The 16,395-nt window shown below is 42.1% G+C and overlaps 1 protein-coding gene across 1 annotated transcript in view; it reads right to left on the reverse strand.

Annotated features, from left to right (window-relative positions):
• ex (expanded) overlaps positions 1-11,317 on the reverse strand; it is a 102,636-nt gene extending 91,319 nt beyond the window's left edge. Inside the window, exon 1 of the mRNA XM_068229185.1 lies at positions 11,198-11,317. Within this exon, the coding sequence (XP_068085286.1) occupies positions 11,198-11,317 (120 nt within the window). The remainder of the gene's footprint in view (positions 1-11,197) is intronic.
• Positions 11,318-16,395: the final 5,078 nt, after the last annotated feature.

Genomic DNA, 16,395 nt, shown 5'->3' on the forward strand with positions numbered 1-16,395 from the left:
TGACGAAATACCGCGAGTCCCCGACGAATGATTCAGTACGTCCTATGTGCGGCTGAAGCAATTTGCTTAGGTATTTAGCCAGAGCATACGTAGGAGAACCTATCGCACTAACAATAGTCTGAGGGGAACATCTTTCTTATGGATCTTAGGAAGTCCATGTAAGCTAGGTGGCACAGTGTGCCCCGGGGACAGATGTTTAGCCTCCTCTTTTGGAACTGAAGATTGCCTTAAGAGCTTCACGGTGGCGCTGGACACACGAGTGGTAGGGTCACGTGAGCTCAGTCTATAAACAGGGTCTGACAATATAGCCGAGATCTTATTCATATACTCGTCAGTGTCCATAACCACTGTCGCATTACCCTTAACAGCTGAGAGAATGGTCAGTTCAGAATCATCTAAGTTCCTTCAGAGCTCTCCTCTCGCCTCAAATTGGGCGCGGGTACAACAGCGGACCTTATGAGTCTCACACATTTCTGTCTTAACTCCTCAGCCTCATCCGAAGGTAGTTTGTGGATGGCTGCCTCAATGGAAGTAATTAACTCCTCAGTGGGAATTTTAGAGGGAGCGACAGCAAAATTAAGACCCTTAGCTAGAACTGCCGTTTGGTTCTCGTCCGAGGATTTCTTGGAAAGACTGACGACAGTTTTACTAGCATCCGGGTTCGTGCGAAAGACTGTTTCTGAGCTAGTCGGAGGAACTTAGATTTCTGTCTGAATGACACCTGGTTGAATTTGCGCTCAGCCTGTATAACAGTAATGCGATCGAAAGACAACCACAATTCCTGGGAGAGAGTGTTGCTTAACAACAGATGTAAAGGAAACTACTCTCGGGAGACTGAGTCCAGTTCCTTACGAGTGTAATGCACTCTCTCGATCATAAGAACCTTGCTAGCACTTGATATATTCTCCTGGCCTTCGGAGTATTTAACGTGTGCTTCAGCTTCACACAGTTATGTTATGTTATGTGACCCTCTCAGACCGATTCTGATGGTTCTGTCACACTGCCTGCTCGATCTGCATCCGATGGCTGCTTAAACTGCCTGCTCATTCCATACTCAAACGTGTAACACGCCTTACAAACAATCTGCCGCTAGATGGCAGCACCAAACGTACCCATTTACCGCGTGAATACAACTAGATAAGCATACCAGCAAAATTTAAAATCTGAAAGTAAGAGAAATATTAAAGAATTTTACGTATAAAGTGGTGCTCTAGAGAGTTATTGCTTCAGCACTTTTCGAGAAAGAGGTTTCGACGAATAAGAAAACCTGGAAACTTTGTCTGTATGGTACTTCCCTACATTACTAAGTAGAGGTTTCACGACTTTGGCCAGCAAAGTTCCTGACACAAGTTCCTGGTGCTTATTGTTACTAAAACACTTTAAAAACTTACATTGGCACAAAGAAGGTAGAACATAGTTTTTTATAATCTGGAGCAGACTTGCAGATTTCTTGCAGTACGGTAGAGCCGCCTCAACAAATTTCTGAAGCCTCATAATTAGGCCAATAAATCGTTGCTAGGGCTAGCGCAGCTATCAATGGGGATGAATTAAATGAGGTAGAAACGTTATTCAAGCACGTGCTGCATTCTGTTTTTTCTTCTATTACACGCACTAAATAACCACACACTAATCCCTGGTAAGCAGTTTCCGAAGTGACACACACTGACTCAGGGGGCTCACGAAAATCTTCCAGTAAATCAAGTACATACTCAGGGAATAATAATAATAGACGTCCTATTAGGCGACTTGCATATCTGTGAAGATGAAAGCCCTACCTAGGATGATTTCTAATGCTGAAGATGCCATACACACCCCAGCCCCCGAGCCACTGGAATTAACCAATTAACTAAATAGGCCCTACTTGCGTAAATAACAATAGTAATAAAAAGAGCAGTATATTGACACGATATTATACTGCTAGCAAAAGACTCGTAATGGAATCTTAATCTGCTTACCCTCCAGGGCAGTGTCATGGAGCTTAAGACTCTGGGTCGGGCGGATGAAACTGGGGAGGATGACCAGTACCTCGCCCAGGCGGCCTCACCTGCTATGCTGAACAGGGGCCTTGGAAGGGATAGACAAGGAAGGGTGAAGGAAGCTCCCGGCATTTGCCTGGAGGAGAAGTGGGAAACCACGGAAAACCACTTCCAGGATGGCTGAGGAGGGAATCGAACCCACCTCTACTCAGTTGACCTCCCGAGGCTGAGTGAACCCCGTTCCAGCCCTCGTACCACTTTTCAAATTTCGTAGCAGAGTCGGGAATCGAACCCGTGCCTCCGGCGTTAGCAGCTAATCACACAAACCACTACACCACAGAGGCGGACAATGGTATCTATGACAGCATATTATTCTGTTTTGTACCTTCACATTAACAGTACAGTGTCCCCAGATATTATATTACTTAGTATGTAATACTTCAAAACTTACGCTTACCATTTTCTGCAATGGTGTTTGAAGAGCTATTGTTAGACGTCTCTGTGCTTGAATCCCTTCTCTTAATCATCGCTGAAATTAGCGGTTGTTTATAAGCTGGATAATCAGGGAAAGGGCTGGGTACAGATCCTGTTTTTAATTTTCGCGTTTTGCTGGTCACTTTGAAATCGTCATTTACGAAATGTAGACTGCAAACCACGGAATAATCAGAAGGAATCCATTTACTTCCCTTGCTGTTTCCTTCCCTGGATATAATACTTAACCACTTTCGACGCAATTGTGTACTTGAAGGTATATCATGGAATGAAATATCACGGCATTCTGGTTTCCCTTTCTTTGATTTGCAGAAAGGCACGCAGCAGTACACCATTTTCACTGAAAACAAGTACAGTCTATCCTATTTCCCGCTATTTCATTCCGACAGGTCTGGAGCCGGTTAGTGCTGCCACCTGCTGTGGGTATTTGTAAACGGAGTGTTTCATTTAGTGCCATGTTAAAATGTTGTAATGAGCAGGCAGTATAAGCAGCCATCGGATGCAGATCGAGCAGGCAGTGTTCTGTCAAGTTCCCCTACGAACGCTAGCGCTGCACCGCGTCTGGGGAGCCATCTGGTGACCAAGACCCCACACCGCTGGCTACGCAGAAGCGTGTGACTGAAGAAGACATGTCCACGCGCGTACCGCCATGTTGCGGGCACTTTTCAGCTTGACGCGGAGATAGTATGGAAGTCATGCTTTAACTTTAATTTCGCACACATGAAAACATCCGCCCTACAAAATTAATGACAGTCATACTGCCGTGTACACACGCAATAAATGTACATAATATGAAGATTGTGGTAATATTAAAATATATTTCTGTAAAAAAAAATTGAACAATCTACACAAATCCTTTGGATAGCCCTTAGGTGGTTCACCCATAAAAAAATAAAAAAAACTTTAGCAGACTGAATAAGAAGACTGTAAAATACACTAGCGGAACCTAGAAAATGATCATGTCGCTCACTTTAATATAAGGGTCATGTTTGCAACTAATGTGTTTGAACATTGTTCGTATGGCAAGAAGGCCAGACTCAAAGGACGAGGATCACGTGACAATCTGTCTCTTGAGAAACCTAGACTCTACAATTCAGCTTTATTGAAAATATGAAGACATGTTCAAAAAGCAGTCTACAACTTAAGTATGATTACATGTCGTGAGATAAAAATTGCCTGTCTCTCAGCACACTGGAGAACACATACATTAAATATTTACAAACTCCTGTACCGATAACAATAATCTTCAATATCAACAAAAAAGGAAATCTGTGAAATAACATCTTTCTATGAAAGGTGCATAGCTTATGATTCCTCTCTGATAGGACCTAAGTCATTAGGCGTACAGCAATTTTTTCTTATGCTAGGGGCTTTACGTCGCACCGACACAGATAGGTCTTATGGCGACGATGGGATAGGAAAGGCCTAGGAATGGGAAGGAAGAGCCCGTGGCCTTAATTAAAGTAAGCCCCAGGATTTGCGTGGTGTGACAATGGGAAACCACGGAAAACCATTTTCAGGGCTGCCGACAGTGTGGTTCGAACCCACTATATCCCGGATGCAAGCTCACAGCTGCGCGGTCCTAACCCCAGGGCCAACTCGCCGGTTAGGCTTAAGTAAGAATGTTATCATTTAAGATGTAAAATCCTCCTCATAATATTATCTCATTCTGAATTAACATTATCTGAGCACATAAATATTGAAAGTACGTTCTAATTTTTCTCTAATATGAGCACCGTGATTTACACCAGAAAGAAAATAGATGAAACTGACAGTAAAGCACTTGCAAACAAAAAGATTAGTATCATAGTGAACAATAATTTTGATTAGCGTTTTCTAATGCAGACTAGGATTGACAAGATTGTAATGAGCTTTATTTAGACTTTATATTGTCAGATTTTTCTGGAATAGCGGATTAACAATTGTATTCTTTTATTATAAAGCAAATGGGAAAAATTGGTGAAATGAAGAGATACGATACTAATAAATCATTTTTCAGATAATTGATAATTTGAAGCAATACCTTACCCCAATATTAAAAGGTTTTATCAAGTTATATCAATCATATCTTACGGATTCTAGGCCCAGGTTTATCAGATTTGTAATACCGCTACACAGTTTGTGTGAAAAATATGTTGCCTTTTTCAGAACAGCTGTTTAGTTCTAAAACATTATCTCCGATGAATTGGAAAAAGGCAAACAAAGAAGAAGCCTAAATATTCTAAATTTCATGTCCATGCGTTCTCTGAATCAACCACCCTATAACCAGTTTAGTTCTCGATTATGGTAAATGAAAGTTATTTTATAACAGTTCAATTCCTACTCACATGTGAAAATAAATACCAGATCCCTTCCGATAGCAACCTGTTCAAATGAAGGCTGCGCACGAATTCACCCTCGTGAATATCTTTCCATTCCACAGGTAAGGCCCAGCTTTATGCCTAATATTGCCGAAACTACTGTAATGTATCAGTTCCCACATTCCTTGAAAATATTTGACAATATATTATCACTCCGTCACACATAATAGTAAAACAGATCCATTAACAGGCATGATTCAAATCGAAAACATGCAAGAGTCTGTAAACATTACCACGTGCTAGCCATGCATTCGAAACTGAAGCGCCCGCAACATGGCGATGCGCGAAAGAATTCAATATTCCGCATAGCATCAGCGCGCTCTGTGAGTCTAGATAAGTACTATTAAAGTCTTTGCTGGTGACGAATGAACGTACCATTTCCTCTTCTATTGGGTAACGTCTAAATTCAAAGCTCATTGTTTTAGAACTCGAGGACAGTCGAGATTTTCATCGGATGACGCAGAGCACAGTTCTCTGCGAAACGTAAAGAATTTCACCTTGTTTTCTTGGCACGGCATATATCATGTGAAAACATCAATGGCAACATGAGGAGTATTCTTCTTGGCCCAGGAGTACGGTCGGGTGCCAACCTTATGCGGAGGGATATATTACCATTGCGCATGTCACTGGTGGGTGGTGGTGGTGTGGAGTGTACTAGGGCGGACATAAATACAGAGTTCCCGAGCCAGAGGAATTAACCACGAGCATTCAAAATCCCCTATCCGACCAGGAATCAAACCCGGGGTCCTCTGACTAGCTAAGAAGCCATTACAGCTTCCAGAACAGGCCACTCACCGCTTATGACACAAGTAGGCCTAGTTCGCACAGAGGGCGGGGGGTGCTATTCGTCTCATCTTACACCCGGTCTCGTAGATAAACGGGACAAGGGTTCGACGCAGCATAACCTTGTAAGGCAGGTGGGTGGCACCTGTCGCAGATGGGGAAAAGCGTGTTCGTGGGGTGCGCGAGATGCGGGAAACATCTAGTCCCCGAGCTAAGCGACCCAGCCGGGAATCAAACGCGAGGACCTATACACACTGATCAGGCGGAAGGAAGACTCTATTGCTCTCTAGTCTTACGATTACCTTCGCCCGTACATCTTAACAGTGGATGTTTACTTTTCTTTTAACACTAAACATGTCGTAGGTCTCTCCAATGTATCAAATGTTAAAACGTCAATTCCAATTCTGATTGTAATAATGCACGCTCTCATTGATAATCAATCAGCTGGCTTCCTCAATATTCGTGCTGTATCTGGAAGATAAGACAGGACGTGATCCTGATGTATCGTGACGCTACTACTCCCTTGAAGCAAACACAGTAAAACCTCGATAAGACGCCGCGTAATAAGCGATATGTTTCTTACCGTGAAGGAGACTACATACTGACTATGAAATACCGATGTCGCGGCTGTGGTCATTGAGTCACGAAGACCCTCGAATTAGCGAGTTGTTTCTGTTTAATGTTTCCATCCTGCTTTCACAAAATTCCCAATTCATCCTATAAAGAAAGCGTTTCCCTTATCACTTTCAGACAAGCTTCACAACAAAACTGTCCAGGTAAGCCAGTAAGCGGTGTGATGAAAGGGTTTCTCCTCTCGCTTACTTACATATGATTTCTACATCGCTATTTAACTACTTGTTTCCAAGAAATTCTAAGTAGGCCTCTTCTCGTCCCTCTCCCCCCTGGAAAGCTGATGGCGAGATCTCTACCTGGCCTTTAACATCACGTAAGTTCCTAATTTTCTTTCGCTCCGTCAAAATTCTCTTGGCCGTCCTCTACAACACTTTTGTTCCATCTGCTATTCTTTGTTGTACTTTTAACAACTCTCTTCGGGATATTATACTTTCGTTTCATTCCTTTTTTTTTACAACTTGTTTTACGTCGTACTGACACAGATAGGTCTTATGGCAACGATGGGATAGGAAAGGGCTAGGAGTGGGAAGGAAGCGGCCGTGGCTTTAATTAAATTAAGGTACAGTCCCAGCATTTGCCTGGTGTGAAAATGGGACGTTTCATTCTTACTCTCCACGGATTCCTTATTCATAAAACTATGCGCACTGAGAACAATCTCTCGCGTTTGTCCTCTTGTCGTAAAATTCAGTTTAGAATTTTCAGCGTCGCACGAACGATACAAAGAAACGATTGGTTTGAAGCTACTGACCGCATTTCGCAAGGAGCAGCCCCTTCCCTTCCTGCATTCTACAACATGCAGTAGGTCCAGCAGCAGGCTTTTTTTTTTTTTTCTGTTTCAAGCGCCGAATTTATTGACTCGACACTTCCGAGCAGGAAGTAAAATTTTCCATTTCACCTGAATTTTGCTAAATTCACCGAAGAATAATCCCACAAAAGAGAGTGTCTTAAACGAGAGCTAGGTGCTATATAACTGTACTTGCTAAAAGCGCGTAATACAGGGGAGAGCGTTAAACATGAGCGATGTGTTCCTGTGCTTCATAATTTAATACAATATAGACTTCTCCTCCTCTGCATTCATCTTCGTGCTGCTTCTTTTTCCCTGTAGGCCTAATTCGCATTCCACGTAGGTCTATGATAACCTCATCAAGTCACAAAAAATCTATAAGCTTGCTTGTTTACGTAGGGTCGATGTCAGGAAGGGTATCTAGCAGTCAAACTTGGCCAAGTATGCGCCGCGCGGATCTCACTCATGACTCCACCTCGTTAACACGAAATTCCAAGAAACCAGAAAATCAGCAGTTCGTGTTAAACGAGTACCCAAATTTAAGAGTCAGAATATCAGTCACAGAAGAATAAATTTGTTACTTTCACAGAGCTGTGTCCGTCTCATCCTTGGCTTTAAAGTAAATTCGCGTTCTCATCCCCAGGTGGCGCAACTCTTTTCAGGCACACTCCCAATGGAGGAGTTGCAACCATATACCAGCCCTCCTGCCATTACCGGGAATCGAATTCTTAGAATTTCCTGGCGGCCAAAAGGAATTACTGTACATCGTCCAACCTCTAATAATAACAACTGTTGATCTTCGTGCACGTTATTGAAATGAGTTTGTAGCTTATGAATACAAGCTGTTCGTTGACTCGGTAACGTTCACGACTGTCGATGCAATTCCGCCAAGAAACGTAAATGTTTATCCAAATAAACTAGAGTCTTCGTGTTATTACAGCCCGGCGTCTAGCTCGCTCAGGCAGGCGAGTTGCATACATTTTCTGGTTTCTAACAGGCCATTTTTTCTAATACGTATGCAAAACTCAAAGCAGAAACGTTGTGCGGGCTAGCAGATACTTGCTATTCGCTTAAATGAATGTGCATTCTAACGTAATAATGCTTAGAAATCGCTGCATTACTATTAAGATTAATTAAATAAAAAATCCTCGTAGAAGCGCAGATCGTCCATTGCCCTCAGCCAGACCTCTCAAGAGGCCGTGCGCCATTATTATTATTATTATTATTATTATTATTATTATTATTATTATTATTATTATTATTATTATTATGGAAGTAGCGCGGTATAATGTGCATACACTCAAATATTTAATGAGACTATTCGGAAGGTATCGAACTAACAGCCCTACCAAATTGCTACTGGTCGTGCTGTCGTTAGCACCAAACATCCCAGCTAGAATACTTTCCACCTTACAAGTTCTACGGTGTTTCTATGTTGACTCACCAGCATCATCGGAACATTCGAGTGCTACAAAGCCTCCCTTGAAAAGTGCACGCACACCTGTCTCGTTCCGCGTCATATCCGCCCCAAATCAGAACGAGGGTATTAGCCACAACTATCAGTTTTACGAAACCCTCCGTACAGTAATGGTTTGCGGACAGCATATCCGCTCGCTACCAGGAGATCGCGCTCTTCCCGATGACGGAGCTTCACAGCTTGGTACCGTATAAGGCGAAAAAAAAAAAAAAAAAAACCAGACTGAAGTGTTATTTAATTGCGTTGCTTCAGAATCTCTTCAAACCATAAACCATCACGTCCCGCACATAGTTCATAACATAACATTTCTGAACATTATTTAACATGTATATTAAGAAACGACCTTGCAGTGACACAAAAAATGACGTTACCTTATCGCATAATGGGGATATATTTGTAGGCGAGTCTTGAAAATTGATTCTTTCAACATGCCCCATACTATATGTAGGTATCTGGAGCCGTGAGATCCGGGAAGCAGGAAGAGTAGGGCAATGGAGTTCCACGAGAAATCAGGCTATCTCCAAAGTGTCGTCGCTGTGGGCTATAGCTCCATTGTCGTTGGAGAGGTAAGTTTATGCCACAAATCCCGCACGAAGGGGGTAATAATGTGGTCTCCGTTCACTACCCGGTCACAGTTTTTGGATTTCTTACAGCATCCTCGACGGAATAAGGGCCCAGTATTCCATGACCGGCCTAACATCTTTTAGTGTAACATCAGGCCGTTCAAACCTTCAAAAAGTAGTTGTTAGTCTATTAACGTAGCCATCGAGGTGAATATGGCTTTCATCTGAAAATCATATTGTGCAGGAAAAATCTGGATCCTCACACGTCATGAAAAACATTCGGCTGAGATACTGTAATAGGGGTCGCTACCGAGCTCTTTAAACATCCGCCGCACAGACCTTTCATTCAAACCGAGTTTCAGCTATGTTTGTCGTAGACTACGCTTTAGGAAGTGTTACACCTGTAGGACTTCTCGTTTGTGGTCACTGTCTTGAGCGTCCTGTTGAAATATGACGGAACTTGGTGCCTCCTAATTAAACCGCTCCTCGAACTGTTCTTTAACTCGGCCCATTCCACAATAAACACCTTCTCCTCTGTTGTGAGAGGTAAAACCTACAATATATGCAATAAGTAAATGCTTCGTTGGTGGGGAAACGTGTACAGTAGATGAACAATAATTTCAGTGTTGTTTATTCTGCGTATATAAAATTGCTAGGAACAAAGAAGGAAACAGCATACAACAAGGAAATATTTCACCTTCTTACTTCTGAAACTGCAGCACATGCAGTTCGACTTGTGCTCAGCCAGCTGATCTGGAGATGGTGGAGTACCACATCCTCAGCCGTATTTGCTGCCTTCCCTACCGGATTCGATGCCTCTCGTATCAGAAACCTCATCCGTTGGTGTCAGGTACTGAGAGAATCCCTGACTGGGTTGGAATCGAACCGACGGACTACGGGTAACAGGCAGACAAAGGCTATTAACTCTACACCACGGTGCTAGCTAGAAGAAGAGGAAGAAGAGGAAGAACAGTGTGTGGCCTTCGGAGGCCTGGTGCAAGTCTTTCGAGTTGGCACCCATGAGCGACTTGCACGTCTGTGAAGATAGGTCCCTATGTAAGATGAAATCTAATGCAGTCCCCTACACAGACCAGACCGGTAATTGAACCCGAGTCCCGCTAGGCAGTTAGCTACACAGTCGGGAGTCACTTTGACATCCCGTTCCCCATTATCAGATAGCAGAGAAACAGAAATGTCTATGGCTTGGTTTTAATTAATTTTGTTAGTAAACAGTAAACGTGTCACCAGCGATGTTCTACTGGACCACTTCAGTGATCATATTCTGGTCATCTTCTTCGATAAGTTTTCTTTTCGAATTGCCAAGTAGCTTTTCTGTCGTTCCTCAGCTGTAAATACTCTTTTCATTGGATGTCGTTTGTCTATTTTTAGTATAAATCTTATTTTTATGTTTCACAGTTTTTGTTGTGTTCTGCAAATCGCCGAGAGTTAATTTTAGTTCTTCCATATCCTCTAATTCTCTTACTCCATCCTACTTGTTGCTTCAGATTCCAGAGCTTCTCTATAATTTTTCTTGATAATCTGATTTCTGTTGTCATAATGCGACCTCTTCCGTATAGTAGGTCTATCTGTGATGGGCTCCAGTTCTCTGTACACACACCATTATCCACCTTTTTTTATTATTATTTATGCACGTCCTTGCTATTCTTCTCTCTACTTTTACGATTTTGTCGATTCTATTCCTCCGAGTGACTTTACAAAGAGTTTCGCTTCCGTGTGTCACATCTGATGAAGTCAAGTTTATTTATTTATTTATTTATTTATTTATTTATTTATTTATTTATTCCTGACTTATATTTGTGGTGAAGTTAGGGCTCACGGCCCTCTCTTTCACTTAACCACTTTAAACAATAAAATTGAAAAATTGAAATACAAACGTTTAGAAATCTTTAAAAGTCTAATAGAATAACAAAGAGAAAATAATAATTTACATTCTTACATTATTGGAGAAATGTGGAGGAATGCACAGTCGTTTACAAGTTTGTAAATGGATGAAATATTTATCATACTCAAGATGCTGCGAAGTCTATTATGAAGGGTTTGAATGACGATCTGAATGAGTTGTGCTGGTACAAAGTCAGTGAAGAGGAGAATTTGCATGAGCTACTCACCTCGACAACGAAGTACAGTCTCTGTTTGGTGAGGAGCTCCACAGCAGCGTATTTCTTACTCGAGCTTGTGAGAGGCGCGCCGCAAGACTGCACGGGAGCACTGACAGTGCAACTGCGCATGCTGTCTACATCCCGACAGCACTCGGTCCGCAGCCGGCTGGAAAAACACCAACATAACAACGTTAGGCAACTTTCACAAGATAACATTTTTGCAAATGCCGCATAAAGTTATAGGGTTTTTTGCAGCGGTCAGTGAAGATTAGAGTTGTAAAGCCACCGTAGTATAGTGTACAAAACCAAATGAAAGCCTAGACTACGCCATTCTTCCAAGTAGAACTGGAAGAGTTATCGGTATGTTCAGCTGCACGTAACAATAGAGCGAGAATGATGGGTAGATATTGTAAAACTGCTGGCTGAGACTAAAACGGGGGCAGGAGGTGAAATTCTAAGATTAGCATAGCATAGCATAGCAGCACCAAATGAAACATCAAAATGAGGGTTACTGGGTGGATGGGTGTGAAGAAGTTACTAGACGACAGAGGAATGGGGTACTACTGGGAAAGAGATTTATTAAGGTATGACAGGAGATTATGTAAGAAAGAGGTATAACGGGTGAATAACATAGAAGGACAGAATGTAATAGCACGAGAACACAAGCAGAATTGCATAAAATAAATGAAAGTAAATTAGAGGAATGATTGGTGGTTGATGGGAGTAAACTTTTTTTTTTTTTTTTTGCTAGGGGCTTTACGTCGCACCGACACAGATAGGTCTTATGGCGACGATGGGATAGGGAAGGCCTAGGAGTTGGAAGGAAGCGGCCGTGGCCTTAATTAAGGTACAGCCCCAGCATTTGCCTGGTGTGAAAATGGGAAACCACGGAAAACCATTTTCAGGGCTGCCGATAGTGGGATTCGAACCTACTATCTCCCGGATGCAAGCTCACAGCCGCGCGCCTCTGCACGCACGGCCAACTCGCCCGGTGGGGGTAAACAAGAACAAATCCTTAAGAGGAAAAAAAATCAATGTATTTTTGTCATATATATGTATATACGGTATTTATATATAACAGATACATCTTCTAAACGAGTGTACAGATAATGGAAAAATCAGAGAGAAATATAGGGATAGATGGGAAAGATAACTTGACACACTTGCCGAGCTATTAAATAAAGAACGCAAGAAACCAGGAAGAACAGCAAAATTATGTAACATTATCAGAGAATATGAGAAAAGAAAAGTAAATAAGCCGAAAACTCAGAAAATACATGCAGTTAATGAAGGGTATATTTAAAGTTCAGAAGGTTACGGCTGTCCAACTTTTAAGATACAACCTGTGTCTGAAAGGTTCGGTGATGGTCGCCTAGGTTGTACACCGTGCTAGTTCGGGCGATGCGCTCGCGAGACTTGACACCAAGTCCGTCAACTCAACACAATTAAACGGAGTTGAACGCTGCAACACATGGCACGGAATCAGTGTGAGGACTCGTGTCATTGCAAAACGGCAACGGAAACACACGCACTGTACCACGCTCAAGCAGTGAGTAAAAAGTGCGTATTTGACTAGTTTAAACGCTTTCGAGATGGAGGAAGGTGTTGAGGACGAGGCGCGTTCGGGTCTACCAATCACAAGCACATCTCCAGACAACATCGAACGAGTGCGACAGATGCTTGCGAATGATCGGCGACTGTCCTTACGAATGACAGCAGATGAAGTGGGTGTAGGCAAGGACCATCGTTCACCAACATCTGAAAAAGCGGAAGATTTGTGCCCGGTTTGTACCGCACAACCTGACAGACGAGCAGAAGCAAACTCGGATGGAAACGTCGGGAGGTTTCACTGACGTTTGTGACCAAAATCCGGAGGTGTTAAAAACCATAATTAGAGGAGACGAGTCGTGGGGCTACCAGTATGATCCGGAGACCAATAGACAGTCAATGGCGTGGTGTTTAGCGTCTTCTCCGCCTCCCAAGAAAAGTCGGCGCACAAAGTCCAAGATTAAGAAAATGCTGATCGCCTTTTTCGACAGCAATGGTGTCATTCATCATGAATTTGTACCCCAGGGTACACCTGTCAACGCGGAATTCTACGAGGGAATTTTGAAACGGCTACTGCAACGCATCAGACGGGTTCGGCCTGAGCTGTACCGGAGTGGATAGTGGAAGCTCCTCCACGACAATGCCCGTCCGCACACCGCGATCCGAGTGACCCAGTTCTCGCTGAACGCCAGGTGACTGTTCTTCCACACCCTCCGTATTTTCCGGATTTGGCGCCGGCAGATTTGCTTTTGTTCCCCCGTCCTAAATTAGACCTGAAAGATCACCGGTTCGACAGTGAAGCAGGTATCCAACAACGCGTGACAAGGATTTTCGGGGAGATTCCAAAATAAGCGTTTGCTGCCAGCTTCCAGCAGCTTTACAGTCGATGTCTAAAGTGTCTTGTAGCTAACGGAGATTACTTTGAGGGCCAGTAAAGGAGTTCTGTGTGTAACTTGCGTTGTCTTTATTTCATGACACCATTCACCCAACTTTTCAGACACAGGTTATATATCTGAATAATATTCATGGGATATGTTAGTGAAATATGTTTGGAATTTTTCTGATACTAACATTAATTGTTACGAATTCTCTGTTCCCGGTTGGTGCTCATCCAGTTCTCATTCATTGTTACCTGCACATCAGGCGGTCCCATGTATTGATTCCACTGTAGTCGTTTCAAATCGATCTCGTTCACAAATGTTCTTAGAAACAGGAAACTAGAAGCTGTGTGAGGGTATATAAACGATCGCTTAGCCTAGGGATCAAAAACAGATCTTCAGCATGCTTCCTCGTTCATCGGATATATTAACACTACAGGGAATTAACCCAACCCGACTAAAATATTCGGCCCATTCGCGAATCTAACCTCAGGCCCTCTGAACCGTAGGCCACAACGCTGATCATTCAACCAATATCCGGACGAACATTTCATATGAAAGTTGCTGTGTGTGCATGTCAAATGAACTTGAAACACAAACAATTAGTTGTATCATTTACTACACAATTTCTGTATTCTACTAAAGTTATCAAACTGGTGGAAGAACACTGATGTGTGGATATCGGAGAAGGCGACTGCTCGGTGCAATTAGGACAAGTTGCTCAAGCATTACCGCATGTTTGTCACGAGCATTGAGATCCGTGCTATTTCATAGCCTCCTTTGTATCACACTTATTATTCATATCTCTATTCATACCGACCGATTTGGCCGTGAGGTTAGAGTCGCACAGCTGCGAGCTTGCATTCGGAAGATAGTGGGTTCGAATCCCACTGTCGGCAGCCCTGAAGATGGTTTTCCGTGGTTCCCTTTTTTCACACCAGGAAAATGCTGGGGTTGTACCTTAATTACGGCCACGGCCGCTTCCTTCCCACTCCTAGCCCTTTTCTATCCCTTCGTCGCCAAAAGATCTATGTGTCGGTGCGACGTAAAGCACTTTTTTTGATTCGTTATGCCCAACTAAGGAGAGCACTTGAACTTATTAGCATTTTTTTTTTCTTCTTCTCTTCCCAATACCTCTTCATCCTTTCGTTGTGTTCCTTCTGTTCAGTCTATCCTGTATTTAATCGAGTGGGTAAAGTTCTGAATTTAATTCTATCTGAAGGGCTTGCTCATTTACTGCAATTCACTGATTTCTTTTAGCCTATTATTGTGATTTTTCAATGATAATGCTAAATTTACAATTTCCTTTGTGAGCCTGTTATTATCTATTCTATATAAGTGACCATAACATTTTAATCGCCGTTTCTTGATGGTATCTGTGATTCCTTCCTGTAACTTGATGGGCTTCATATGATTTCTTTTTCATCCAAATTCCATTTTCACATTTTAGTCCTACGATTTTTCTGAGGATTTCCCTTTCTTGTTTTCCGATCATCGTTATTCGAAACTTGCCGCCAATTATAATAGATTCAGACGCATAAAGTGCTTCTGTTTTAACTACTGTGTTACAATGTTGTAATTTAGCCTTTTTTCATATAGTTCTTTTATTATATCTGTTCTTTGAAGTTTTTTTGAGTGTTCTTTGAAGTTTTGCAATTGTTTCTTTTTTTTTACGTCGCACCGACACAGATAGGTCTTATGGCGTCGATGGGATAGGAAAGGCGTAGGAGTGGGAAGGAAGTGGCCATGGCCTTAATTAAGGTACAGCCCCAGCATTTTCCTGGTGTGTAAATGAGAAACCACGGAAAACCATCTTCAGGGCTGCCGACAGTGGGGTTCGAACCCACTATCTCCCGGATGCAAGCTCACAGCTGCGCAAGCCTAACCGCACGGCCAACTCGCCCGGTGCATTTCTTTCTTTGTTAGTTTACTTATTTAACCCTGCTGGTTCAATAATTTCGCCTACATATTTATATTTGTCTACTTGAGCGAATTTTAAAGCAAACTGTAAACAATAAAAACCATTATTATTATTATTATTATTATTATTATTATTATTATTATTATTATTATTATTATTATTATTATTATTATTATTATTATTATTATTATTATTATTATTATTATTATTATTATTATTATTATTATTATTATTATTATCTGCCCAAAAAGGAAAAGATCTGACAGCAGTAAACTATTAGTGAATTAGCTAGAGTCTATTGAGCGGCACACTAGAAGTTTAGACCGAGACGTACATGTTCTATCACAATAGAATTTCGCAGTTTTAATGCAAGCGAATCCTGCCACTGTGCGGGAATAACGCTAGGAAGATGAAGATGTGGTGATGATGGTGATTATGATTCTTGTTCTTTAAAGGGGCCCACATCTAGGTCATTGGCCCCTTCAATGTAAGGATCCTCCGCGTGAATGTTTTATCTTGTTCACAGCTTAGATTTCCTTGTACAAGTTAACGACGGCGTCCTGAAACAGAGCACGTCGCTTTCCTTTTTTCATTTTAGAGGAGTTCTTACAGATTTTGTCTTGTTCCTTCGGGCATCTTGATGAAATGTAAACAGGAATTGAACGAAATAACACTACCACTGTCTCCTACAAAGAAGTCATTCGTCAATCCTACACGAAATAGGCATGCCACTATTCTGCTTCCCGGGCATTATCCATATAGATGTATAATCCTAAGAGAAATAAAACATCCATCAATTTCACAGTGAAAAGTACCAAACTTTCATGGGACAATATAAACGTTGCTAGTAGTGAATCATC

The sequence above is a fragment of the Anabrus simplex genome, chromosome 9, assembly GCF_040414725.1.
Source record: "Anabrus simplex isolate iqAnaSimp1 chromosome 9, ASM4041472v1, whole genome shotgun sequence".
In the NCBI taxonomy this organism is placed as follows: Eukaryota; Metazoa; Arthropoda; class Insecta; order Orthoptera; family Tettigoniidae; genus Anabrus; species Anabrus simplex.